Source organism: Diadema antillarum, unplaced genomic scaffold (assembly GCF_040938485.1).
Source record: "Diadema antillarum isolate AM-2024a unplaced genomic scaffold, OU_Dant_1.0 scf00000045, whole genome shotgun sequence".
NCBI classification, from domain to species: Eukaryota; Metazoa; Echinodermata; class Echinoidea; order Diadematoida; family Diadematidae; genus Diadema; species Diadema antillarum.
Window position 1 is genome coordinate 1,494,552 of NW_027270934.1, and position 27,123 is coordinate 1,521,674.

General features: G+C 39.5%; 1 protein-coding gene across 1 annotated transcript in view; it reads right to left on the reverse strand.

The window, feature by feature from the left end:
• Positions 1-22,149, reverse strand: part of LOC139714937 (twitchin-like) — a 123,211-nt gene extending 101,062 nt beyond the window's left edge. The window contains 9 exon segments of the mRNA XM_071626589.1: positions 1,109-1,297; positions 2,021-2,319; positions 2,945-2,972; positions 3,597-3,893; positions 4,988-5,313; positions 5,633-5,663; positions 6,203-6,338; positions 7,102-7,283; positions 21,891-22,149. Of these exon segments, the coding sequence (XP_071482690.1) occupies positions 1,109-1,297; positions 2,021-2,319; positions 2,945-2,972; positions 3,597-3,893; positions 4,988-5,313; positions 5,633-5,663; positions 6,203-6,338; positions 7,102-7,269 (1,474 nt within the window). The 5' untranslated portion in view covers positions 7,270-7,283; positions 21,891-22,149.
• Positions 22,150-27,123: the final 4,974 nt, after the last annotated feature.

Below are 27,123 nucleotides of genomic sequence, written 5' to 3' on the forward strand. Positions count from 1 at the left end.
AAAATACAAAGTCATGCTTCAGTTGAAAAAAAAAAGGAAGAAAGAATAGAGAGGTCCACTAAAAAGCAAAGCTTGTGGATTGTGAACCACTCATAAGACCTATGAATTACTTATTTACAAACACTTGTGACGAATATGATATACGACAGGACGGGACAAAACAGAAGAAACACAACAACATGACACAACTTGCCAGAATAGATGAAAAGTATGGAAGGAAAGAAAGAAAGAAAAAAAAGAGAGAGTGAGAGAATACCTACACGCTGAACAAGGGAAATGGAACAGAGGATGGTAGAGAATGTGCTTCATAGAGTTGGTGCTGCATGCAGCGGAGCAAGGATTGTAATACGATATTTCTCTTTAGACGATGTTACTTAATATAGCCAAATTTTCTTCTAAAATTCACTGCCTATACAAGGCATTGTAAAGTCCTTTGCTGCTGTTTTGCCAAAATGACCAAGATAGTAGACCGGGTCTGTAATGTATTTGGATTTTATGCATGCTTTGTTCACAAACGTTGCCCTTATAAACCACAAAACTTTCCGTAGAAACAACTAAGTGAATCTCTACCTATAGAACTTAATGGGAAAGAGCAGGTGAATGAATGCTTCATCAGTACGATGTATCGGAAAAGAAATTAGCATACATCATAACAGATTACAGAAAGGGTCTATTGGATTCTTGTAAGGTTTCGGGACATTTATCATCATGTTAGGGCAGTCTTTTCATACATATTGAAAAAAAAATTCGCCTATCTTAATTAGGCGCAGTCACACTGGCAGAAGATTGGGAAGTTCGCGATATTTAGGATCTCGAAGTTTTGTCAGTGTGATGGCAAACTTCACGCGAAACTCCTCGCGAAACTTCTCACGAAACTTCCCACTCCAGCTAGGGATATTTTCCCCACCACCAAACTTCTCAATCTTTCGCCAGTGTGACCGCGCCTAATAATGGGATACGGATATGCAAATTCTCTGACGGCCTTGTCGAGGCCACTTTGTTGTTACTTTTCTTGAAAACCCGGTAGCAGATGCAAGTTTTTGTGTCTAACAAGTTTTCTCATTCCTCACCGAACCAGTGGGTATGGAATCGATACTAAAACTCTCACCCTTCTGCTGCGACCTCATCTTGTACTTCTTGTCTTCCTTGAGCGCCTTGTCGTTGTAGAACCACGCGACGTCGGGCTTCGGTTCTCCCATCATCTTGATTTCGAAGACGACCCGGCGTCCTTGGTCCTCGTGCTTGATGTTCGGCTTCTCGATGAACGTTGGGGCGCCCTCTTTGCTGGCGTCTTTGACTGGAAACGAAATTTTCAAAACATTAAACACTTTGGTGGCGTCTTTTATAGGAAATGGATTTTTCAAAACACAGAATAAAACCATTAACACCATATCTGACATTTTGGAATCAAATGCAATGTGTCAAGTGTAGTATTTTGATTTTGAAATGTAACTGTCATTTAAAGCGCTTTGTTCACGTTATGATGAAGAATCTAGCCAACGGGTTATGTTCAAATAAACAGCAGCGACAATTTATTGGAACAATGGTCGAGATCAAGAATTAACATGTGTGAATTGCTGATTGTGATATCCTATATTTCATCATCTATTGATTTAAAAAAGAATATTGCACTGAAGATGTATAAATTCTACAGTCAAGATTCATGTAACATGGCGTGCATTAAAACATTTTACCTGGAAGTCACAAAACCAACTGTATAGTCTTTGGAATGATAGGCGAGTCAGATTCCTGGTAGCTATTGTCCAACAAAACAAAATTTTCTACCAATGCCCTGTCAAACATATCCATGTTTTTTTGTAAGATTAGAGAAGGTGTAAAGGGTCTTAATCGTGTCTTATCACATTCACTTTGCTAATCAGTGCTAGTTCTTTCCCGTTCATTACATAACGATTTTATTTAACATTCGATTCATACGACTTTATATCGTAACATTCTACCGGCTGTCTGCAATATTGACAATGCGTTACAATGAACAGAAAAACGAAACGCTGGTACTTACTGTCGAAATTGAGGTTGATGGTAGCGTGTTCGTCGCCCGCTTGGTTTTTCACGTACACCACGTACGTTCCCCCGTCCTCCGGCGTCACTTTGTCGATGTTCAGCGACAACGTGTACCGCTTTCCGTCCACTTTCCTGCCCATGGTGAAGCGCCCTCCCTCCTTGATGACGGCATTGCCGCGAGTCCAGATGGTCTGGACGTCGGTGCTGGACTCGACCACGCACATGAACGTGAGTCGGTGGCCGCTGTCGGTTTGGTTCATTGTTGGGCGGGTGATGAAAACTGGCTTGCCGGCGGCCCTGCAGATCCAGTCAGATGCAATCATTTGAAAATGACGGACAATTTCGACGGAAATACATCTCATGAATGGGGAATATGGCAAATCAATCAAGAACGCTGCCAAACTTCTTTTCGTTTCATTTTTATTCATGTCATCGACACTCACGTACTAAATTGTGAACAAGATGGGTATATTACAGGCATTAGTATTCTGAATTAATTCTATTCAGAGCAGTCCTAAACACGTGAATACGATAAAAGAGCTTGTAATTTCAAAAAGGTATCATTCTTTGCAAATAAAGCGATGATGAACAAACATTTGCTTGAATCAATTGTCCACTGAAGCAGTACGCGCAATACATTAAATCTATTGGGCACTTTCACATCTAAGAAACAACGAGTTGAAAATTGATTGCATAGAGGGGTGACAATTGGCTTAATGGTTTTACATGTCACTAGACGTAGCAGCATGTCCTATGCCAAATATCTCAGATTTCTTTTGTTTTCTTTTCCCCAAACAATTTTGGAATATTTTTTTTCTTCAATATACTTCTCTTGACGTTGAAGAGACTGTTAGATCCTTCTTCTAGTACTTTGATAAGCTTGGTACAGGTTATTTGCATGAAAATGACATGCATGGCTTACTCTGGTTTTGGTGGTTCTTGTTGGGATCCTGTGATAAAAACAAAGAAATAAAGAGTAGGTCTATCAATAACATGTTAATGATAGCTGGACGCATGTTCAGTATTATTTCTTCACTAAGGAACATTTATTCGCTAATAGGGATCGTAAAGGATCCAAAAGTCGGAGTGTTAGCATCAGTTTATTAATGTTCAATTCAAATTTCCATCCAATTTATGTTTCCCCTTTTTCTAAATGTTGCGAGGGTTCAAGAAAATTGAGGAGGTCGATATTTCACTACTTCCTCTACGGTATCTCCTCGTAACGGAATCAGTGTCAAAATGGAACAGAGCGCTTCCATGTATAACATCAACATGGTAGTTGGACCTTTTCAATTTGCACAATATGTAATACGATGACGTCATTTGAAAAAAAAAAACACTCTCTGAACTGCACGATTCTTTGTCCATTGCCAGAATCAATTGAAAATCGGCACGAGGGTTCCAGCTAGATGGAAATACACAAACAGACACACGGAGGGCAATTATTTCGAGCCGCTAGAGATTGAGAACAGCGTCCACGACCAACAATCGGAAAATCATCTTCTGTCTTTCTGTCTTTAGAAGACAATTTGAAAAGAACAAAGCGATCACCTCACACCTTTCCAGCATCCTACCTTCAAAATTGAGCGTGATTGTTGAGCTTGCTTCTCCAAATTTGTTCTTGGCCTGAATTTCATATTTCCCTGCGTCGGCGTCCGCTGCGTCCTTGATGTCGAGGTAGATTGCGTAATACTCGCCGTCCTCTTGGACGTCGATCTTGATCCTCCCGCCCGCTTTGACGGGTTTTCCGTCCTTGAACCAGCTGAGCGTGGGCTTCGGGTCAGCCTGGAGCTCGCAGGTGAACTGGATTGTTCCGTCCGGTTGCTGCTTGATCTTGGGCGCCATCGTGAATTTCGGAGCTCCACCTGGCTCTGAAGATTTAAACCGCACAAAATTGAAGTACTGAATAACTGCTTTCCTTTCCACACATTACGTATCTTGCTTGATTTGCTGTATCTGCACGTTTAGTAAGACTTTGTACATTTCGGGTGATACCATTTCCTTTTTTTTTCAAAATCAGCCGCAAGGGAGTGTCATGGGTGTAAGCCAGTTCATAGTTAGCTCATGTACACATTAGCACACATGACCATCATTTTTCTCAGTTGGTTAGACACTTCACTCTTATTCAAAGCGGCATAATGCATGAGCTTGCCTGACGTAACAATTGATGGAATTGGTGTTCTAAGAAAAATGAATTTGCGTTTAGACGTGGTAACCAGAATAGTCCGTCAGTTGACATCCATTTCATTGTTTTGTATTGAATGCAATTGCGACCTTGTTCTTTTTGATATTGTCAAATACCGGGCTTGCTGTCAGGTGGATGTGCTGGTAAGCACCATTTAGACAAGGATCACATGAATTATCATTACATCACAGATGCTTACCTTAATGAATTTACAAACCAAAATGCCTGTTGGTACAAAAACCTTTTTCTATTTACGCGCAAAGTGGAATTACGAACTGGTCTATAGAATAATATAATGGGAAATCTAGTATACTGAGTATATGATTTCCTGTTTGTCTCTGGAAGTTTGCAAGTGGATATGTCTTGCCCCACCATTGGCCCTTCTGCACGTACCGGAAAAAAATTACAAATCAAGTTTCAACATGTACAAACACTTTCTTCTTTTATGAACTCGGCAAACGCAATCACTGCGTTTATGAGATGAAATTCGCTGACGGTCTATCGGCTTCAGTGGCGGATGGGGGCGGGGGGGGGGGGGGGGAGTGCGGGAGTGTGTACCGGGCGCGCCCCTCTTTATTTTATTTTTTTATATTTCCAGACTTATAAAGAGTCATACAATCATTAAAAAATTATACTAAAAGTAAGCATGAAACCTTCAAATGGCCAACTGAGATTTATAAATCTCCCTATATATCCTGGGAGGGGGACACCCCCTCCCTCCCCCCCCCCCCCCCCCCTTTACGGAATTCCTGGATCCGTTCCTGGGCTTTGCCGACTTACTCTCGAAGTTGAGTTTGATGGTGTTGGTGGCCGTGCCCAGCTGGTTCTTGGCGATGATCTTGTAATCCCCTCCATCAGTTTCCGTCACGTCGTTGATCTCGAGGGTGAGGAAGAAGAAGTCGCCGTCGTTCGTCTCCCTGAGTTTGAGGTGACCGCCGGGGCCGCTGTCCTTGAGGATGTTATCGTTGCGCCGCCACTCGATGACCGGGTCTGGGTCGGCCTGTAGCTCGCACTCGATGGTGAGCTTCGTGCCGTCGTCTGACTGACGCATGCGCGGTTTCATCGTGAAGTTTGGTGGCTTACCCCGCCCGCCATCTTTGCCGGGGCTTGATAAGAGAACACGTGAGGAAAGAATGATTTTCGAATTTTTCATTCTTACATGAATGTCCTGTTTTTATGACATTGAAGATTATATGAAACAAACTTTGCTAAAAACTTCAAAACTGCACATTGAATGAGCTTCAACAAGCATAAAACCAATTATATTCTGTAGTGAACTACAACACATATCATACAAGATACCAGACTAGTTTAGCTTCAACTCTATTTTTCAAACATCCCTCTATTTGCAAGTTTGTCTCTGGTTGCGGAAAGAGACATCAAAAGACATTTGGAAATCGGCCAAGATTGAAATCATGGACTTACCCTGCTTCTTGTTCCATTTCAGTTTCTTCGTCTGCAAATTCAAAATGAGAAAAAGAAACAAAATATTACCATGGTAATTAAATTTCTTAGAGCTTAGACGACACTGTATCTTAGCTAAAGCATATAGAGAGATAGATAGTTTGATAAATGTATGAAAATAAATGCCTCATTGCACCCTCTCGGTTGGGTTTACGTTTCTGTCTCATTCTTTGATACGTGCATTTTCATTGATTTCACACGTCGATTTGTAACGTGCCTTTAACACATGATACAATGTATACTGAACCGGAAGTGCCTTAAAAACTGCGCCCCCATAGTCCTACCAGCCGATGGAGAGAAAACAAGTTTAACAATAACGGCTCTTTTTTCATCAAATAGAATAAGATTTATATCTGTATAAGCTCAGTTCTGTTTATATAAAATTCATCAGCCAATTTCATCTTTTAATGCCCCATTCACGTCCGTTCAAGTGGCGTTCAACCCTATCGAGTGACCAGAAACTGGGGCGGTATTTGTGAACATCTGCCTTCCGCGGGCAGACTTCTGGGTGTCACCTCGCTTGTGACTCACCGCCAAATTTGAGGGCAATCGTTGCACTCGTGGTCCCTAGTTTGTTCTGGGCGACGATCTTGTAGTTGCCTTCATCCTGCGCGACGATGTCCGCGATCTCCATCTTGACCACGAAGGTGTCGCCATCAGCCTTGACCTGGTGAGGCGAGCATCAACAAAAACAGTATTAACATAGCACAAGCTATTAACCTGAGACGATCGGAGAAGTGGTGTAAATGCAAAATGGGTAGACTTGGGCTTGGACAAGATTGAACAATGTCTGTGAGAATACTTGTGAGTTTCTATGCTCATCTGTCCCGTGATAGATAGATAAATAGATAGATAGATAGATAGATAGGTAGATAGATAGATAAATAGATAGATAGATAGATAGATAGATAGATAGGTAGATAGATAGGTAGATAGATAGATGGATGGATAGATAGATAGATAGATAGATAGGTAGATAGATAGATATATTCCAGTAGATAGATACATACATGGTAGATAGATGAACGGACATATAGAGAGGAGATACGAGAGAGAGAAAGAAAGAATTTAATGCAGACTGAAAGAAATTATTGTGGCAGACTAATGATGCCAAATTTAGTGAATCCTCACTATCAGTACAAAAGACATAGGATGCAGTGATAAAGTGTGTGTTAACTTTAATAGCACCTCCAGTGGAATTACGATGACGTTTTCTTTGCTTTGTGAATTTTAAAAGGCCGCTTAAATAGCCCACAACTAGTGAAATGTCAGAGGACTCTAGATCGATTTTGAAAAGCTATTCTGAGCATCCGCAGGACAGTTTTTCCCCTCTAACGTCCGCGTCACAAAAATCTTTCCCTCCCTTTAGAGTATTTACATCAAGAACAAAAAACTAAAACAAGATGAAGACATAGCTTCTGATATCTCACCGATGTGGAATACCGCCCGCCATCTGAGATGGATTTGTCGTCGACAGACCACTTGAAATCCGGCTGCGGGTTGCCGGCGATCTTGCAGGTGAAGATGAGAATTTGCCCGTCATCCGACTGGTCCAGAGCCGGCTTCTGAACGAAGGTAGGAGCCGCTTCTTTCCCCATTGCGGCGACTCAAGCTGTGGAATAGGAACAACAAATTCTAGTATGATAAAAGCAAACGTTTAATACAACAATTGCCTGGTAAAGCAAAAGACAACAACAGCACATAAACTCTTAGTCGTTCAATGGAACATTCAATGGAATTGCGATTGGTGTATCAGCACTACCGCATGAAATGATAGTGAGCTTTAGAGCTGCGACGCTAACGCTAAGACGACGTAGCATACCGGGCTGGACATTGGAAGTGCTGTCCCGCGCATGTGCAGAACACCATTTATTGCCAAATTAACGTCGTCTTAGCGCTCGCATAGCAGATCTAAAGCTTGATATTATTTCATATCTGTGACAGATACCATGCCTCATCCTCCATATTGGATATTTGCAAATTGCACAGACAAGGAATGGAAGGACACGACACTGACACCCTCGTATCTATGTGACGTCATAAAAGAGAGAGAGAAAACGGACAGATGGGAGAATGACCGTTGCTAGGTTACTTGCGGTTCCTCCTGGTTAATGGTGAGTAAGAATGAAACAAACACAGAGTAACTGTATGTGTGAAGAAGAAGAACACTGTCTGTCGAAACATGTCGCATATCCAGCTATATTTCACACCCTCCCACGTAACAATATAAACACCTCCATTCACAAGTGATTTCTATGACAAGGGTCGATGCATCCAAATAATGTCAGTACATCAATGATGTCTTTTGAGAAGATTTCGACCAAACAGCTTACCGATGTAACTTTCGACAATTAATCAATCGCGATCAGAGAAATTGACACAGATCAAGAAAGGGAAGGCCGGATACACGGGAGCTATGTCGCAGAATTTCAGCAATATCTCCAATGCTGCCCTCACGCAGTAGGGCGGATCGAGATGCTTGGCAGCTCGTCGGTGGGCGTGAAAATGAGTGGATCGATCACCACCCCGTGACATTAATCAGCATAATATACGTCGCATGCGCAAAGGATTATGGGAGTGCCTCTGCACACGTCATCAATATAGCCTGATGTGAAGTGGCTGGGCAAATCAAAGGGTCTCTCCGAGTGGTATGTGCGACCCTGGAGTGGCTCGACTGGTCTGACATTTAGACGCCCAGACCCATCCCGAGGAGGCTGAAAATAAATCGGCACGACATACTTCCCCGGACGTCGCAGACGACGCTGTGTATGGGCGCGAAGTGATATGTGCTATATAGCTTGTATGTTTAAGATCAGGCTTACTTAATGTCTGCAATTCTATCCATCTACGGTGAGTGAAGTCATCTTGAATGTCCCTCTATGATGTCTGGCAGAAATTCCGAGGTGTTAACCCGTTCAACCCCAAAGATCATGTTAACAGGCTGACAACATATTACGATAATAAAAAAACTCGGGCATTCTACTTAGTTCGCGGCTGAAAAGGAGTTTGGCATGTATTAACGTGATAGTGTAGACAACAATAAAAGATAAGACTGTAGGACTTTGTTTGCCCTGTGAATGCTGGGTTGTGTTGTGGTCTGCTAATCAAAATGTCTTAATCCAAAGAAATATATTAGTGCTTTGAGTTACGTATCGAATTCAAAGACATTGTGAAAAAAGGACGAATGACGGCACAAGGTTAGTTCCTGGTTGTAATGAAAATCAATGTACGAAATGGACGAAGTTTTGTGTCTCATGTTAACATTTTCAATATTTATAGTCCGCGTTCCTTTCCGTCTTTAGAGTTTACATTGACCAAGGAATGGATTGTTTATTGAAAAGAGAAAGAAAACAAACACGCAATCATGGGAGTGTTGATGCACCGAAACGGAATTATCAGCAGATTTTCGGAATTTTATAGCCTAACTTATCAAAGCATGGAATGCAATAAATTCTTCAGAATTCGCCAAAAAAGGAAACCCAACTGCCAAGAAACCCCAACAAAACAAAACAAAACAAAACAAAACAAAACGACCTCTCCCAAACGAAAGAAACAAAAAATGCGAAAAACTACCCAAAGAATCATTTTGTATAGTGAAAAGAGTAAAACTTGTCAGTGTCTCATAGTACTGATAAGAGAACTGAAATATGTGAAAAAAAAAGTCACCGCGCTCTAATTCATTGTAATATGTGAGAGCACGTAATCCACAAAATGACCTTTCGAAGCTGAAATTTGAATTGATAAAGGACCAATAGGCAGCTTGCATTCATCACTTGACGTGTTTTCACGCTGTGTGAGCAGACATGTGCAATCCAGCACATTGTGTATGTGTGTCATGAACAGCTGACCAAGCCTTGAGCTGACTAATGCTTAAAAGCATTTACATGCTTTTCCCCCCATGTCACTGTATTGAACCAATTTGCTCTCCGAGAGCTCTTCGAGGGACAGGCTAACAGGAAGAACCTTGTAGCACTGGTTGGTCAATCATGATCAGGAATAATGCTGTGATTTTTTTTTTCTTAACTAACCCTTCAGGAAATGTCTATAACATCGTGCAAGTGAATCTGAAATTTCAAGACGAAGGAAATGGAAAGAACAACACGCATCGCGAACAAAGCGCACAATGATATCACAGTAGTGTAAACAAACGTGATCAAGGGGCTATATGTAATTATTATCATAAAGACTGTATAAGACGAAGAGTTGAATTGGAATCTAGATGAAAACTAATCAACAAAGATCTTATGGAAGGAGGGGGAAGGTGATTGCGTGTTCATTCTCTTTACATGCCTAGAATATTTACTAGGTGACGAAATCAATGACACCTCTATTCCCAATGTTTATCCATCTGCTCTATAGGTGTTTTCGTATGTATGCGTAAGCGATGACCAGTCAGCGAACAAAGGATTTTTTTTTCTTCGCACCATGTCTTGGTATTCTCATTTTATTTTCTTACACAGCTTTCAGTAGTATGCTAGCTACACCAGCGGTATGTTGACAAACAATCAAGTCCGTAGATGAGCTGTGATAACGGTACAAAGACTTGTGTAAAGTGGGACGTTTGGCAGGTGAAACTCAATTAAGGGCAGAAAATAATCTCGATATGATGACAGGAAGCTCAACTTTCTAGCATTTCTCCTGTGCCTTGGGTTGAACAAAAAAAAAACAAAAACAGTATTACCACTGCACCCCCTCCCCCATACCGCCCCGCACATAGATTGCTGTTTAGTATATCATGAATCTAGTGTATTCATGTGTATGTAGACCTAGGTGTGATGCAAACTACAAACATATTTTATAGAAAATTAGAATCCAAAGACATCAGCTCTCGATTCATTCTAATGCGTCAGATTGATAAAATCACCTCCAGTGTTATTTACTTCTGAATAGAAGATACGAGACTAAAGAATAACCCATATTTGGCAAGCGCGTACAGGGCCAAAACTAAATATATAATGTGCTGTACGCATCACAAACGAAAGGAACTCAAATTAAGCCTGTCCGTTTACTGTATGTCAAAAACATCACATTTTTCTTTTGATATAAACAGTGACTTGTATTTGTTTCAAAGTGACTAGAGAAGATATCCTCAAGTACTGCATCCCGCCAGCTTTGTTTTGATTGGTTGGATGTCGATGGAACTGCAATCATGCGGTCAAACAACAAACCAGCACCAATTCAATATTCACAGGGTATTACTCTATTTTTAAGCACACAGAGTGTGTTTGTGCTGGACAGTCCGTGCTGGACATCAGGGTCTGGTGATGTGTGTCACCTGGCACGTGAAGTATTTCTTGCACAAACAAAATAAGACAACATGAAAACAAAAACGATACGGGAAAGCAGTTAAGTGTAAAGTGTGTCGCAGTTTAGTGTCACCAAATCCAATTACTCCTTTCAAGATGGTTGACCATGGTTGTGCTGTTTGCTATCAGTTTGTGAGATATACATGTAGTGGCTATATATGAATCATCAACTTCAGGAATTTCGCCTTCGGTTCCTTAAGATTTCATATCATACAATGGTTTATTTCTTTTTACCACATGATGCTGGCTTTCGTTTTAAATGACCCATATGTTTACCAATGGAACACAACTAAATCTCGCCAAACCTAAACTTAGTAACTTAAAGGTCCAAATATGCAATAAGGGAATTAAACGTGATTAGATTGAATACTTGATTCTAGACTATAAAAAAGGTAAATAACATTCCTACGCTTGTTGTCTTACAGCCTGAGGCACTGTCAAGTGGAGTGCCGTATTATCAATACTCATAAATCAAGAGAACGTAAAGTTTGCAAGAGACAGAGAAGAAAAACATAGCAAACACATTCGTTCCATAGGCACCCGACTCCTGAACGTGATCGAAGATAAGATAAGCCCAGAAAAAGGAGCGCATGTCAGTGATGCCGAGGCAACGCACGTCATCGCGGGAATACTTTTGAGGTTACTGTTTGCAAAAAAAAACATCTGGACATCTTAAAAGAAAGACTTAAAGGGAGCAGCGATCTGTTCCTCCGTATGATGGAACAACGAAAATATCGTTCGTGTTCATTGCGTTTGACATGTTAAGGTTTACCACCAATTATATTGGTAGGGCGATCGCACAAAAGTGAAAACATAGTAGACACAGTAGTGCCCTGCTAGGTACACATCTAATGTAGATGGCACTGCTAAGATATCGTTAGAAAAGGTTTGAATTGTTTCGTACACTTTTGCGTGTTTACGTTACTATTATCGAAAATCCATGAGAGTAGACCTATATGTTTCACTTTTTTTACACTAGTGAAAGCACATTTTAATGGTCTGCCATAGTGGTGTCACAAAAAGTGCACGGTTACGGAAGACAGTCAAATTATTCCTTCGTTGCTGATACTTTGTAATAATGCTCCGGTATATGAAACATGGTTACTCGGGTATATAATGATGATCATCAAAACGTTTAAAGGGTATACTGTCTGTCTATTCTTGGCAGCTGTATTATTTGATGAGAGAACTGTATTTACCATTCAAGGCGAGGGAAATACTGAAGTTAAAGGATGGTTTACATAATCAGTTAATAAAGCAATTTGGCCGAATTTTGATATAGCAAAAAAAAAAGAAAAAAAAAGTAAAAAAAAAAAAGATAAACTCGGCTGAGCCGAAGGATTGCAGTAAGTGAAGAAGTTGTTTCGATCTTAGGTATAGCAATAAACAAAATAGCTTCTGAATGCCAAAAGTCATGTCAACCCGCCACAATTCAAGGTTCAAAAGAGAGATTTGAGAGGGGTGGGGGCGGGGGGGGGGGGGAGGGGAGAGAAACCTCCAACAAATAACGCGCTGGGAGATTATTGCAAAATATATACATTGCACGTAGGGAAGACATCGAGCAAGAAAATATCCTGCATTAATTCTATCTAGCACAGAAAGGCACTGGAGCGTTTTAACACCCAGGGCGATCCAGGCTCTGTGATGACTAAATAATGACGAGGTAATGTATATTCGTTTGATAGCCGGCCTACTTCCATATTGGTCAATGGAATTCCGCCGCCTTGAACTGATAGGGAGGGAGAGGGGGGAGGGGGGAGAGGGGTATAGGGAGATAGATAGATAGAGAGAGAGAGAGAGGGGGGGGGGGGAGAGGGGTAGAGAAGGCGAAAAGAGAGAAGGGTGGAGTGGGCGTGGCAGTTGAGTGTTTAAAAAGGGGGACGAAAAAATCGATCCATGTTTTTATGTGTTAACTGGGAGGACTGTACCGTAACATTGTATCTCATTCCACATTTTGTACTTCCTGTGTATACTTTAAAACAAGAACTGTTTGTAATATGTTTTATATTACTGTACGTGCATTGAATATATCAGTAATCAAATATTTTCTAGCAGTATATAGATTTTTTAAAAGTAAGTGAAATATTTGCATATTGCATAGCGAGTGATCTATGTCTTACAAGTTCCGCTTCTCAGTAGATCATTCTCTTCAATCTCTGTTTTACTCTTTTTTTTTTTTTGGTCGTCCTTGCAATGTATGCTTTCTTTCTCTCACTAAACATTCATTCGTACATACGTATTTTATCATACTTATGAATAGCACTTCTTTCAAATGGTTAAACAATATAATTTGCCAAATGTATTCTTTGCATTTATATTACCTTTGCTTAATTGAATTAGGTTGAATTGAATTAAACTGATATGGGAATTGACAGCAAGCGTCATTTCCAGGCAGAGTATTTTTGAAATGGAGAATCTTATACGCAGCATGGACATTTACGTTAAAACAGATGTGGTTGCATATGGGGGAGGTTGCAAGGAAGAAATAACGACAGGAGCCCTTTGAATATAACATTTTGAATGTTTTTTTTTTTCAAGTGTTCTGCAGCAACTCATGGAAGTCTTGGAAACCATTCGGTCTTTGACAAAATACAACACCGAACGGACACAACAGGTAGCGGATTGAGACAAGATTAAGCTTTCTTTCTCATTCATATTCAAATGCGCCTCAGATACGAAGAGATAATACAATGGTGAGTTGGTTCCTTTTCTGAAAAGTTGCGTTATTTTCCCTCATCTTTTTCCCAGATCCTAATCTCAAGTCGAGACTCTTCTCTCGCTATGTCTTGTTTCTTTGTCTGTTTCTACTTGTTTCTTTTTTCTCCTCAGCTTCGTAGTGAATACTTTTCATTGAACTACACTGTGTTTTTAAAATATCAAGCAGTTCTGATGAATTCCCAGGAAATAATGTACTTTCCGAGGATGATATACTAGTACTCTATGTTCTGTGTGCGAGTGCAAATAGATACGCAATTGGAAAACTAAAGATATATAGTCTTATATGAAACGAAAGAATGCAAACTCGATCTAGGGTTATACCAAAGTTGTAACATAAATCTTAAAAGTAGATGTCTGAATGGGACTGCGTGATGGATTGAATATCTTCTGTGAAATCAAGCTAATTGTACAAAATGACTTGAAATAAACAAACTATAAAGAAACAAAATATCAGAAATGCCATTATAATCGGACTAGAAATAAGAAGCTCAGGGATTATTTCTGTTTGTGTTTTCTGTTTCCTGCTAAGTCAAAAGTATGCATTTTTGTTGTTAAACTGAACTAATCGAAGGACCCAAGGAAGAACAGTGGTATTCTAATAATATCACTGAAATTAGGCCATCCTCCGTATCTTACTTTGGTGTACATGATTTTGATATTTTACCTATTTTTGTATATGTTTTTTATATGATTCGCAAACAAATTTTTACAAACAGACAAACAAAATTTCAAATGTATTGTAAAAAAAGTGACATTGGTCAGAAGCATAATATGACTCATGTAGTTTACAAAAGTTGACGATATCATCACCTCGGAAATCTCTCAATGACCTGCGCAGTACCCTTCAATCATTTTGAAAAAAAAAAAAAACATTGCATATCTGTATCCTGCGAATAGGATTTTTGAATTATTTTTAGGACGTAAGAAAAACGACTTGTCATAAGGGAGAGAGGTAAAGTAGTACCCAAATCATTAGTCAAAACAAAACTTTCATCATAATTATGGGTGCACATCAATCATTGCCAATTCGAGAGTGGGCTCCATCTAATTTGCATAAATGACACTATCCCTCCTCAGAGAAAACGTGTCACACTAGAAACAATTTCATGACTTCATTGTTTGAACTAAAAAAAAAAAGATAATAAGTATTATGCCCTGTACTACACTTCTATGATATCTGGATGAACATATTATCTAATGGTATTCATACATTATGCATTATGCAAACGCCGTGTAAACTAACAAACATGACACTATTATCCTTCGGGAGAAAAGATAAACCAAGAGAGAAAGGTAGATGAAAAGATAGATATATACACATGCAATTATGATTTAGTCTTAGACAGGGGTTAAACATGTTAAATGGAATATAAACAAAACTTTCTACAGGTATCATTGAAGTTAGTTTGACGTGTCTTCTTTGAAAGATTTATGGTTCTTGCCCGGAACATGAAATTGAAAATTTCTTAAAGGAAAGGGGTAGTTTTGGTTGAGACGGGGATTCCGATTTAACTAAAAACCACGTATATGAAATATGAAAGAGCATTTTCTCTAAGAGGAATTCAAAGTTTATTTGATGAAAATCGATCTTGAAATGGCTGAGATATTTGCCAAACAAAGTGGTCCTTGTAAAAGATGGGTCCCACCTTTTATTAAGACCTCTTGTTTTACTATGTTCTTTTTAATATCTCATTCATTTCAAAACCGATTTTCAGTAAAAAAAAATTGGATTCCTCTTAGAATTTTATGTTCCTTAACATTTCACATACGTCTCACAAAAAGTTAAAACCTGGATCCCCATCTCAACCAAAACCATACCATTCTTTTTAAGTGTAGCATAATATGTTGGTGCTGATTAAAAGAAATCAAAACCCAAATATGGACGTGAATTGAGTGAAAGAAGCCATGTTGGGTACTTCAATGAATGCGTGAGGAAAATTGGACAATCGATTCACAATACAATAGTTTTGAACATTAGTACACGATAGTTTTGAACATTAGTTTCACATTTATATCATCTAGTAGTGTTGTATATATTGTATTTTTCCCTTGAACTTGTATCAACAAAAATGTGACATTGGAAATAATGTCTCATTATTTGACTTGAATGAGTAATATAACAATGATAATATTCTGCCCTCACTCAATCCATATCGATTTACGCTTTGGTTTCATAATATCTTACTTCATAAAAATCTATATTTGGGTTTGGGCTTCATATTATCTAACTTCATAAAAATCAATATTTGGGTTTTGGTTTAATATCATCTTTCTTCATAAAAAAAAATCTATATTTAGGTTTTGGTTTGCATCATCTTACTTCATAAAAATCTATATTTGGAATTTGGTTTTACATTCTCTTTCTTCATAAAAGATCTAATGATTCTAGAGTAGAGAAGGAGATTCATCCAATTTCATTTCATTAATATAAGTACCATTCATTGTATTTCCACAGGAGCATAACGACTTGCGACACGGCAAGGAGACGTGTGAGTCGTTGGACAGACCTAGACCAAGTCACCGCTGGGTCACTTGGCTCGGATCCGACTCTCCAAAATACCGCGGCGGTCACTGATACCCCGGCGAACATGTTAATTACCATCGCAAAGACTGTCAGTGTAGCACCCGAAAAAATGGAGCGGTCAGTTTGCAGAGGGTAGGAAGGCTATCCCATCAGCTGTTGTGATCCTTTTTCATCTGGACAAATACCATTATGCACTTACATGATATGGCAGGGTAGCCGAAGGCTATACAGGCCAATAAGAAACCCGGGAGACGTTGCACTGACTGACGACGTCCCTTTCTTAAAGGTCCGATTCATAGGATCGGAGCCATTTTCCTTTTTTTGCTTTCCTGGCTATTTTCTTTTTTGAATGAATCACTTTTAAGAATTAATTTGTTCGGTTGTTTCTCCATATCATTAAAATTTTAACCAAGTTGATTTTGCTGACACGGTTCAGAGTGCCATCAAATATCCGCTTCACTTGCCCTTCTCGCTCTGTAAACCTTTACTCGCTCTGTAACCCTTTGATATTTTCACCAGAAACCTCTCGTCCTCTTGAATTTCCTTTATTTTCTATGAATTTACTGAAAGTCTTTATGATTTCTAGATACTGTGATCAGTTATCCTTGTCAGAAACAAACGAACAATTGTTAATTTATTTTCAAATATTTTAGATTTATCTACCAATATCTAAGTGCCTCGTTGATCTATTTACAGCTACACATGACAAGGGAACACATCGAACCATTATCTAACTGTCATGTGCGTTGTGATGGTGATAAGGAAAACCGACATGGTCTTTTTGGTATAGTGTCTGCTACAGTTGATACTATGGGCACAGCTTACGTGCATAATATCTATCCCCAATGATAGGTATCAACAAGGGAGAAATAAAATTTTGTCTCACACATAAAACATTCAGTTATACATATTACACCACATGATATCTGCACGTAAGGTCTTTATCTACACACTCCAGGCTGAGGTATGCTTGGTATTTGCCTCGACCAATCAAACCGCAGGCAAACTCGCGCAAGGAACCCTGGGTAAAATGATAACCCCGTATTAGATGCGCTCCGCCTTGTCGGATCTAACTTTACATTGTGAGGTGTACTTGATCACTTCGAAACGTCAGACGTGCATACATGTGTCTATACCCCATAAACAGTTAAGAGTTTATATCAAAGGCATTCCTTCCTATCTCAATGCACCTTTTCTTTTCGTTGTTGAGATAAGATACCTAATTCTGATATAAATTGACAAATATGAGGCAAGCAAGATGAAGCACTGTGATAACCCTCTCACATCATGGCTTTCTTGATCTCTCGCCAGTCAAAGGCATTATCTACCATTTGCAGATGGAACAAAAACCCAGCTTTAGTGCTTCAAAATAGTTCTAAAATGTGAGTTAGGGATACAAACAACCAGTTTAAGAAAGTAAATCAGTATAAATCAATGTTAAGTATTGTTATATATACAAAATGTGAACAATAGACATAATAAAAACTGTTCATAGATTAACCATCTACAGTTATGGTTTTGTGAGAAAAATAGTGATATCTCCTTATATTTTAGGCTCTGTTGCAAAATTTTTATATGGTAGGATGTTTTGTGATACAACTGACCTACACATATGCGTTAAACGTGATATCTCGAACATTTTTTAAAATCACTGCTCCCAAAGGTAAATAGTTCCTTTAATATCTTAATAGCTTTATTGCAATTTTTTAATGGTAGGATGTTCTGTGATACAACTGACTCACACATATGCATCAAAATATGTGATAATGTAACTCGAGCATTTTTAAAATCACTGCTCCCAATTATACCAATGGTAAACAGTATAATCCGAGATACCTTCGATTTTCTGCCGGTCACGAAGACACAATTGATTGCAACATCTTTCATATGTCTGTTGTTATTTTATTACGACAACAACCCCGGAATTCAACAGTGATCAGCTGTAAAATTCAAATTTCTATCCTCTATTCCTTCTCTGAGAGGATAAATGTTGGGGATATATCTTCAAGGGATAGTATAGTATTGGTGAAGATGAGGAATGGGTTTTTAACTTTTTGTAAGATACCAAGAAAGCACTTATGAAATAGCACAGAGCACGCCGTTCTAAGAGGGATTCAAAGTTTATTTGATGAAAATCGGTTTTGGAATGGCTGAGACGTCCAAAAACAAAGCAAAACAAAGCTATGGTTTTAAAAGGTGGGTCCCACCTTTTCTTAGGATTGCTCTGTTTTGGGTATCTCAGCCACCTTAAAACCAATTTTCATCAAATAAAATTTCCGCTTGGAATTACATGCTTTTTCATGTTTTATATTGAGGTTTCTCATTATCTCACTCAAAAATGTTAGAAACTTGAAGTTAGGTCTCAACCAAAACTATAGGACCCCTTTAAGCTCTGCCAAAAGGCAAATTAAAGACATCATTTCTTCATTTTGCCTTTTTGAATAAAAGAATAGAATAAAAGAATAAAAGAAACTAAAAAAACGGTAACAAAACAACAAATAACAATCTAAGAAAACCAAAGGATTCCAAGGTCTTTCGCCCTCTTCGCGGATGGGGGGGGGGGGGGAGGGGGGCGGTAAAGAAAAAACGGACCCCCCTCCTTTTTTGAGCTGGATGAAGCTCCACATAAAAAAGAAAACAGTCCTCGACCACGCTCTGCTAAAAAGCTGAATAATTATATAACCTTATACAAACAATGCTAGCGTAAAAAGTATCTGCTAGCTGTTATGCAGGATTAGGAATCAACGCCATTCTACTTATTGATAATGTAAGACCAGTCTTAGGCCCTAATTTTCTCGTTTCGTCATTGAAAGACATTCTTCTTACTGTCGAAAAATAACTGTTAATTTACTTATCTTATTTAAAGATATAGAATATATGGCTCTTAAAAAATCTTTTAATCTTAAATTTTTTTAAAATCTTTAATCCCTTTTAGAAAAAAATATGCTTTAGAAAATCGGAGGAGCAGGGGGCCTAAGGATACCCGTTATTTCCCTGTTTCATCCCTGAATTGTTGCTAGGTAAGGCAAGCCTCCGGCAAGCTTTGTGGTTGTGCTGTGTTTACACCATGTTCCCGGCGGCCACGGCAGTCACGTTTCAGACCAACGTGGACAAAAAGAGATGGACGTGAGACAACGCGGGGTGGGAAATGGGTGGGGGGGGGGGGGGACGTGATGAGCAAACGTGGATGCCGAGTCGGATTTTTAAATTGTCAAAAAACAAGATTGCCATGGCAGTCCCGGTGCTAATGAGAAACCTTGTAGGCTATGATAAAACAGGGTGCACACAACAAAGCGTGACATCACATAATAGGCCGTAACGAAACTTGGGGGCGGTCCGTAGTGAGACGCGACGGGAAATATTGTGTAATCTAGCCCGACCAGACACCGTGAGAACGGCATCTGATAGCTACATGTTCACCGGAGACAGGACTGGAACGAGCAAGAATGGAACACGGAGGGGAAAAACAGGAAAATATCCCATCTACCCACGGCGCACTACGTTTCGGGAAAACGGGACTGCCGTATGTGCCCGCCGGGAACATGGTGTAAACGTAGCATTAGACAATCTCTGGTGGAAAAAAAATTGCATAGACTATAAATACATTACACAGGCCGTCTATTGGTCAAGGATGCCCGAAAACCTATGGCATTAAACACGCACGGGACAGTCACGCACGGAAACATTAAAAAAATTATACTCCAAGGAACCACGCCCCCTCGCTCAGTATGTGTGTTGACATTCCGAATTCCCCGCGACATTATAAAGCAGGACATTGTGTAGATAGCCATAAGAGTATTTAGGTGCGAGTAACTTTGTGGTAATTAAGAAGAAAAGGACAGCCATAAATGAATGACAATAATGTCATATCGAAATCGATTATAAAGACCTGTCTGATAACACTACAATATGTTGCATGGGAATGTAAATAATATGTGACACACCAGTTGATTTACATATTATTCAAATGTTATGCATAGCTTTCAGTAAGAAGGTCTCGTCCTATATCTCAGGAATCTTGCGCTATATCTGTTAATATTTTCACATGAATATGCACATTATCACTTATATTTTTGTATTCATATATTGTAAATATGTTTGTACTCTCATACCCCGAGGGGGGGTCGATAGAGTCAATGAAATCTTACAAATCTTTCAAAATCTTACAAAATATTGCGCTATATTGCCCGACACAGGCATAAATGATACATGCCAAGTACATGACAAGTATTGAAATGCATAAGTATGTATGCAGATGGATGAAATATCTTGTCACTATAGGTCTTTCAAGAACGTGCATGATTTCAATTTCAATAGTAAACCGGCCTTCGATTATTGCGCGCAAGAAGAAATGGTAGGTTATAAGAGCAAATATTTTTGGAGTAGAGAGAGCAGTAAGTATGATTATGATTCAATCATTGCATAGGCTTTCATGTTCAGAATGAGAGTAATGATACAATTGATATTGATGGAAATCTATGTTTATGATTACAGAAGTGACAACGGTATGTAAAGAAGATAGAAATTGATGATAAAAAAAAATTGGTTGAAGAGAAGATAAAAAAAGGAGGGATAAAAAGAAGAGGATTGTTAAAAAAGAATGAGTCATGAAACGGGGGGGGGGGAGGGTAGGATCATTGCTTGGCATCGTTCATGTAATTAATGAGCCAGGTGTATTCCCATGACAATAAACTGGCTATAATGATTGATAAATTTGACAGTTCCTAGCCTGCGTACTTACTATTCTAAAGACGTGATACAATTATCTTTGAAGGTAATCTAAAAAGAAAGTGCCGGTGATTAACATGTATTATATCGTTATAGGCTTGTAAATCAACCATGATACGCGCATAAATGGTAAGCCAAGCACAATGAAGCAAATCAATTTGTACACAATATCTCGTAAACTTCGGATTGTATTCAATTGAAAAAAAGACTGGATTAAACGTCTAGGCACACAAAACTATCGGAAATGAGATGTGCGCTATTTCTTCGAGGAATTCGAGTGCTCTTGTGGTATAACAAAGTAGTCACAGCTACACTTATGTTTGTTTGACTTTGGTATGAGCTTTGGGCCATGCACATTACTACAACACAAGCTAAGATGATTCTCGTCAATGAATGCATTCCTATGAGCTTCTCTGTGGCTTGCACTTGTGGATAGGTTATTTCCTTTTCATTGCGCGGCACGTGTAGAACCAATTTCAGCCCTAATACGAATCAAATTAGATTTGTACACGTAGCGCTGTGCTGACGGATGACCAAGCCACCGCTCAGGGGGAGTCTGCCATCAGAGTGCGGCTGGTATGCGATGACCGCTGTCGTGGAAAGGAAGGAGTAAACAGTCCGTGCATTTTCCAAGATAAATTGGGGAGGTATAATGGAGGGACGCCGTCTTCAAACTTTCTTGTGTACATCTTGAGGGAGAAAAATAGCTCTGCTAATGCCGGACGGAGATAGTTTCAGCAGCCTGAAGTCTCGGCGTAGCAAGGCGCTGATGCACCGAAGAGGCTGCGGCAGGAGTAGATTCCTCGTATTTCCATAGTAAAACCAATTAGCATAGTTAATGAGAAATTCACGGTAAGATATTAATGTCATGGGTGAAAATGAAAGTTTGCGTGCGGAAAGGGATTGTATGAGACAAATGCAATAAGAATGAAGTGTGGCCTACCTTTTAGTTCACTTTTCATGAAATTCCAGAGAAGATTGGTTTAAAAGCGCTCAATTGTGTTGGCCCAGTGGCGAGAACGTAGAGAACACACGATCGAGGGATCCGTGCTTCCGTGAGGATAGGTTATAGAAAACCGCCGTGTTTCGGAGGGAGAGCGGCAGCCAAGTTAGCTCGGAGCGCCGAACGGACCGACGGGATAGCACGGCCGAGACGCCTAGACGATACGGGGTGAAAATTCCAGCTGCATTCCTTCGCCCTGAACGGAGCGAAGCGGCGGTCAACGCTACCAGCCCGTGTTACCAAATAAGGAAGCCCGGGTTTTAGAGCGAACGTGGTGTGTGTTCGCGAGTCTACACGCCCTAGATAGAGGATGTGTGCATCGTCGTCTTGTGCGGACCCACTCCAGGTGTGCTCGTGCGATTAATGTACCCTAAATCTGCCGAAAATTCACATCCGTAGCGTTTTGGCGCCAACTGATTCCCCAGAAATTCAGCGACACTCGTCTGGGCATACACCACCCGACACCGGCACAATGCCCAGGGCAAAACGATAACATCGATTCATTGAGCACGAGCCAAAAACTATGACTGGGCATTTTCTTTTTCTAACCTACTTCATAGATGGCTCTGCCAAGTACACACAATATACTATCTCAACATCTTTTTGCTGGCACAACCTTGGTAGCAATTAGACGTGTGGCTCTGTAGCCAATGAAGCTTACATCAATACACTTTACACAGAGCTCTCCCAACTTCCAAAGGCAACAACTTAATTGGCCTATGATTTCCAATCTTACCTTAAAACTGAACTTAAACTTAGAAAACATGTATGCCCACAGTTATAATAACTTAGGCCTGTATAACGGTAAGGAAGTCAAAGAAGAAAATAATTGTTCTTATATTACAAAGGAACGTCTGCGATATATTCTCACTGAGGTGATTATCTGCTCTTTCGATCTGCGGAGAGGTGTTGATAATACATCCTCGATAAAACCCAATCATATTTTACTTTGAAAAAGGTCTACCAGCATGAAAACACAAAAGCTTGAAAAACCATCACAGGTTTTTCCTGTTTTCTTTTTTTTAAGTGATCTTTATCACAATGTTGGGACATGTATACTGTTTATTAAACCCACTCAGATTCGAGGAACTCTGTTAAAATAATTATGTTGTAATCTACCGAAGATGAGGAAGTCGTTACCGCGATAACAGAGGCCTTATTGTCTGTCCGAAAATCGCTTTTCAAAAATTTGTTTGAATATCATAAAAACAAAATAAAAAGATTCAAAGCTCGAACCTAGTCGGTGACAACGGAGAAAAGTTTCAATTTAAACGATCTCTCGTAAAGAGTACCCCCTGCTGTAATCTTGTCACAACGCTGGGTCAAATCATCTCTACACAGTAGGAAGTATGAGGGGTTCATAAGGTCAAAGCTATGAAAACGCCAAACTGGAAGAGGTCCGTTTGTTATGACTATTCTGTAATGTTTTTTTCCCGGTAAAGGAGAATCTACCGGTATGGCAAGTTAAAGGGAGCACTATGGCACCGGTGAATATCCTCTTACACTTTCAAACCAGAGGTTCTTGGTTCGATTGTGTGTGTGTGTGTGTGTGTGTGCAGATGAGTACATCGTTTATCAAGATGTCTTCCCCACTCTGTTCCTTTAGATACAAACGAATTTCACTTTCACTTGGCACCTCGATAAGTAATGTAAGAATATTGTGAATACACCTTAGAGAGCAATGACAACTCTGCTGCCAGCTGTCTGCCTTTCAGGAAAAGACCTTACGTTAGGTTGTCTACAACCAAACTCATATTTTTGCATTGCGACTGACCATCTCTTTCATCTCTCTGCTCAAGTCCAACAGTCATGTGCACCTTCTCCAATTCATGTTCTCGTACGCAAGGTCTGAAGATCTTTGGACATATTGGAGCTTTAACGCAGTCAGACAGGATAGCAAGTTTTGACGAGAAAACAGTCGGAGAGCGAATCTCATCGACTTTTAAGCAAAAGTTTATCTTTTAGATTTTTGTTCAAATAAATGTATTGTTATGTTATGTATGTTTTTCAAAGAAAATGCATATATGAAATCAAACTAAATTGAAATCAAACCCAAATAAACATTACACACACAAATTTTGCCTTAATTTTCATTTAGAATTTCGTCATTTTGTCGTTCTACTTAATGTGTGGGAATGTAATCTGGCGTGGTAGTCTTGTACATGCATCACCGTTTGTTTTCCTCATGATATACGAAACGCTTCGTATATAGGATCGTGATCGGGCGACGGACCAGTTGTGTGTTTCATTACTAAAACATACCCCTCGACATTTTCGTTGCGACATCCTCGCGATCCTTCTTGATCGGAAAAGGTCAAAGATCAAGAGCGTGGGGATCGCATCGCCAGATATCACTAACAGCATGGCATCTCAACAGGCTTTTAATTACAGTGCTCTTCAAAGTTTATGCAGTGTATTGGTTCACAGGTCTTCTGAAAATAAAGCAATTAGAATGCAATTCAATAACCTCTTTAAGGGGGAGGGGGTGGGGTAGGGTGGGGTGGAGTGGGGGTGGGGTGTGGATGGAGAAAACGGTTAAAAGCAACAACAAGTATATCAAATTTCAAACAAAGTTTTGCAAACGACACTTTCCCGTCTGCTTCTAGATTAAAGAAAAACTTACTGTGACAACAGCTTCTGCTTTATATCAAAGTATGTAATTGGTTTCATTATTGCTTTTATCTGAAAGGACAGGGAATTCAACTATCTGCTCTTATTCCGATATATCGGTTCGTTATCTTGGTTTGGTTAAAGGGTAGCTACATTTGTAGCCAGAAGAGTGGCTTTCGGAAGTTAATCATTGCATCACCTCGAATCCTTCCCACTCAAAATACTAAGCATGATAAGTACTCCTCTTATATTATCATGTGCTCCCTCCATACACTGTCCCATAATAAAATCCCTAGGTATACTTCGGCTATCTTCAAAGCGAGTCTTCGTATTTTCTTTTCTCATATCAGTGATACTCGGCATACCAGCCTCATCAGTAAGATCATCTTGTCCATCGCAGGCAGGTACAGAGCTGTCTGGGAAGACGCTACTCTTGTCATGAAAATCTTTTTGTTTCAAATCAATGGTGATAGACATAAGACCTCGCAAGTGTGTAGCTTTCGCGTGTGCGATTGCATCTATCTGTCAAAACATTTGTTAGATGATCCGTGAATGAGCACTTTACAATCAACAATGTCGTTCACATGGGAAGAAAATCCAACAACCTTTCACCTGTGTAAACCGTCATTTTTACAAGCTGCTTTATTATTGGTCGGGATAATACCGTGTATCTGATTGATTGCCGTATTACGAGCACACACCAATGAGATAAGCCGATGTAGCCGATGTAGAGAATGTGGGGGCGTACTTCTTCTTGTCGCTCGCAAGAGAAACAGTGCAAGAGGAAGCCAAGCAGACTTGCCCGAGTCGAGTATGCGGTAAACATACTACGGAGCTAAAACGTGTTCTGCGCATGCGCAAGATCGCTTATGACAATCAATCTCGCGTTGTCTGAGTTTTCACGACGGTTCTGGGCCCTTTTATTTTGCAGAAGGGCACTTGATACCATTAACAGATTAAGACGTCAGCCAGTTGTTTTGATTTAATAGGAAAAATTCAAGCGCAAAGAATGATAGATGGGGGCGCTATTTTACTTCTTATTAGCTGCGTCTTCGCGAAATCTAAAGCTTCTTTTCAACACGACGCAGGGAGAGAGGAGAACGGCCAACGCAACCGTCGTCTGAACGTCCGCGTCGCAAATCTAAAGCTCTTTTTACCTGTTACATGGCGCCAAACTATGCACTAACTGTGAGGAAAGTAAGTGAGGGCGTGGGAGACAGGAGATGTCTAACAGTGGGAGGAGGACAGGAGGCTCAGGAAGAGGAAGAAAGAAAGAGAGAGAGAGAGAGAGAGAGTGTGCGTGTGAGAGGGAGAGAGGGAGAGAGAGGGGGAGAGGAAATAAGATGGACAGAGATTTGGGGAGAAACAGACAGACAGGCTAGCAGAATATTTACAATTCAATTCAATTCATTTATTTTCATTCTCAATTTTCTCCCAAGAAAACATATAACACAATGTAAATCAGAAAATCCGTCATACGCATATATACAGTACAAAGTGCGAAGGATAAACGATTAATAGTCAACAAACTATATAACTAAATTATGTATACATAGGGAAAATACATAGTTATATTTTGAGGAGAAAAAAAAAGAGAACTAAGAGGTCCACTAAAAAGCAGTGCTTAAAGATCGTGGACCACTCACGATTTTTTTTTTTCAACAGTTACAAATACATTACACAAAAAATGATTTTAACGAAATGAAACAAAAAACTGAGACACAACATCATGAAATGACTACATTGAGGGAGATAAGATTGAACAGAATGGGACAAAAACAAAATTAAAGTAAGAAAAGGAAATGAAGAAAAAAAGATAGAGAAATGAAAGAGAGAGAGAGAGAGAGAGAGAGATAACCCACACGCTGGTTATGAACAAGAGAAACGGAAGAGAGAATTGAGGAGGTGCTTCGAACAGCTGGTGACTGCACGAAGCTGTATATAAAATATGCAAATAAAATGACTATTTCATTGCCTGGTAATGCCGTTTTTCACTGCGTAATGATAAATTCAGTAACTAATGATGACCCTCATGTTTGCTGTATCCTGCATAGGTAATGAAAATATATATCCAGCCAGAATTTCACCAAAAAAAAAAAAAAAATCAAATAATGGTTAAATATGTATAGCGAGAGAGATTTTTTTATTTTTTATTTCAGAACTTCTTTCTTTGTTTTTCTTTCTTAGCATCACCTGTGTACGTGTCCGCGTATGTTTTGTTGTGTAACTGTTTTTGTTGTGTAAAATTAGTTTGTTTTGTTGTAGTTAAGTAAGCCGATAGTTGGTTGAACCTGTTTATTTATTTATCTATTTGTGTACGAGGCCCCAATATCATTTTTTTTTTGTCTATTATCATCACGTCTTTGTTCTTTGTCACAATGATTTGATTACCTTTCATGTGCAAAATCAGCCATGAATTATCATGAATCATGTGTTTATTTCTGAAAGTGATCAGAGTTAATTATGGTGTACTCTACGGAAACAATAAAATGAAATGAAATAAAATGAAACTTCATTCCAAAATTTATGGCCGGTATATATACAAATGTGTTCTGATATAATA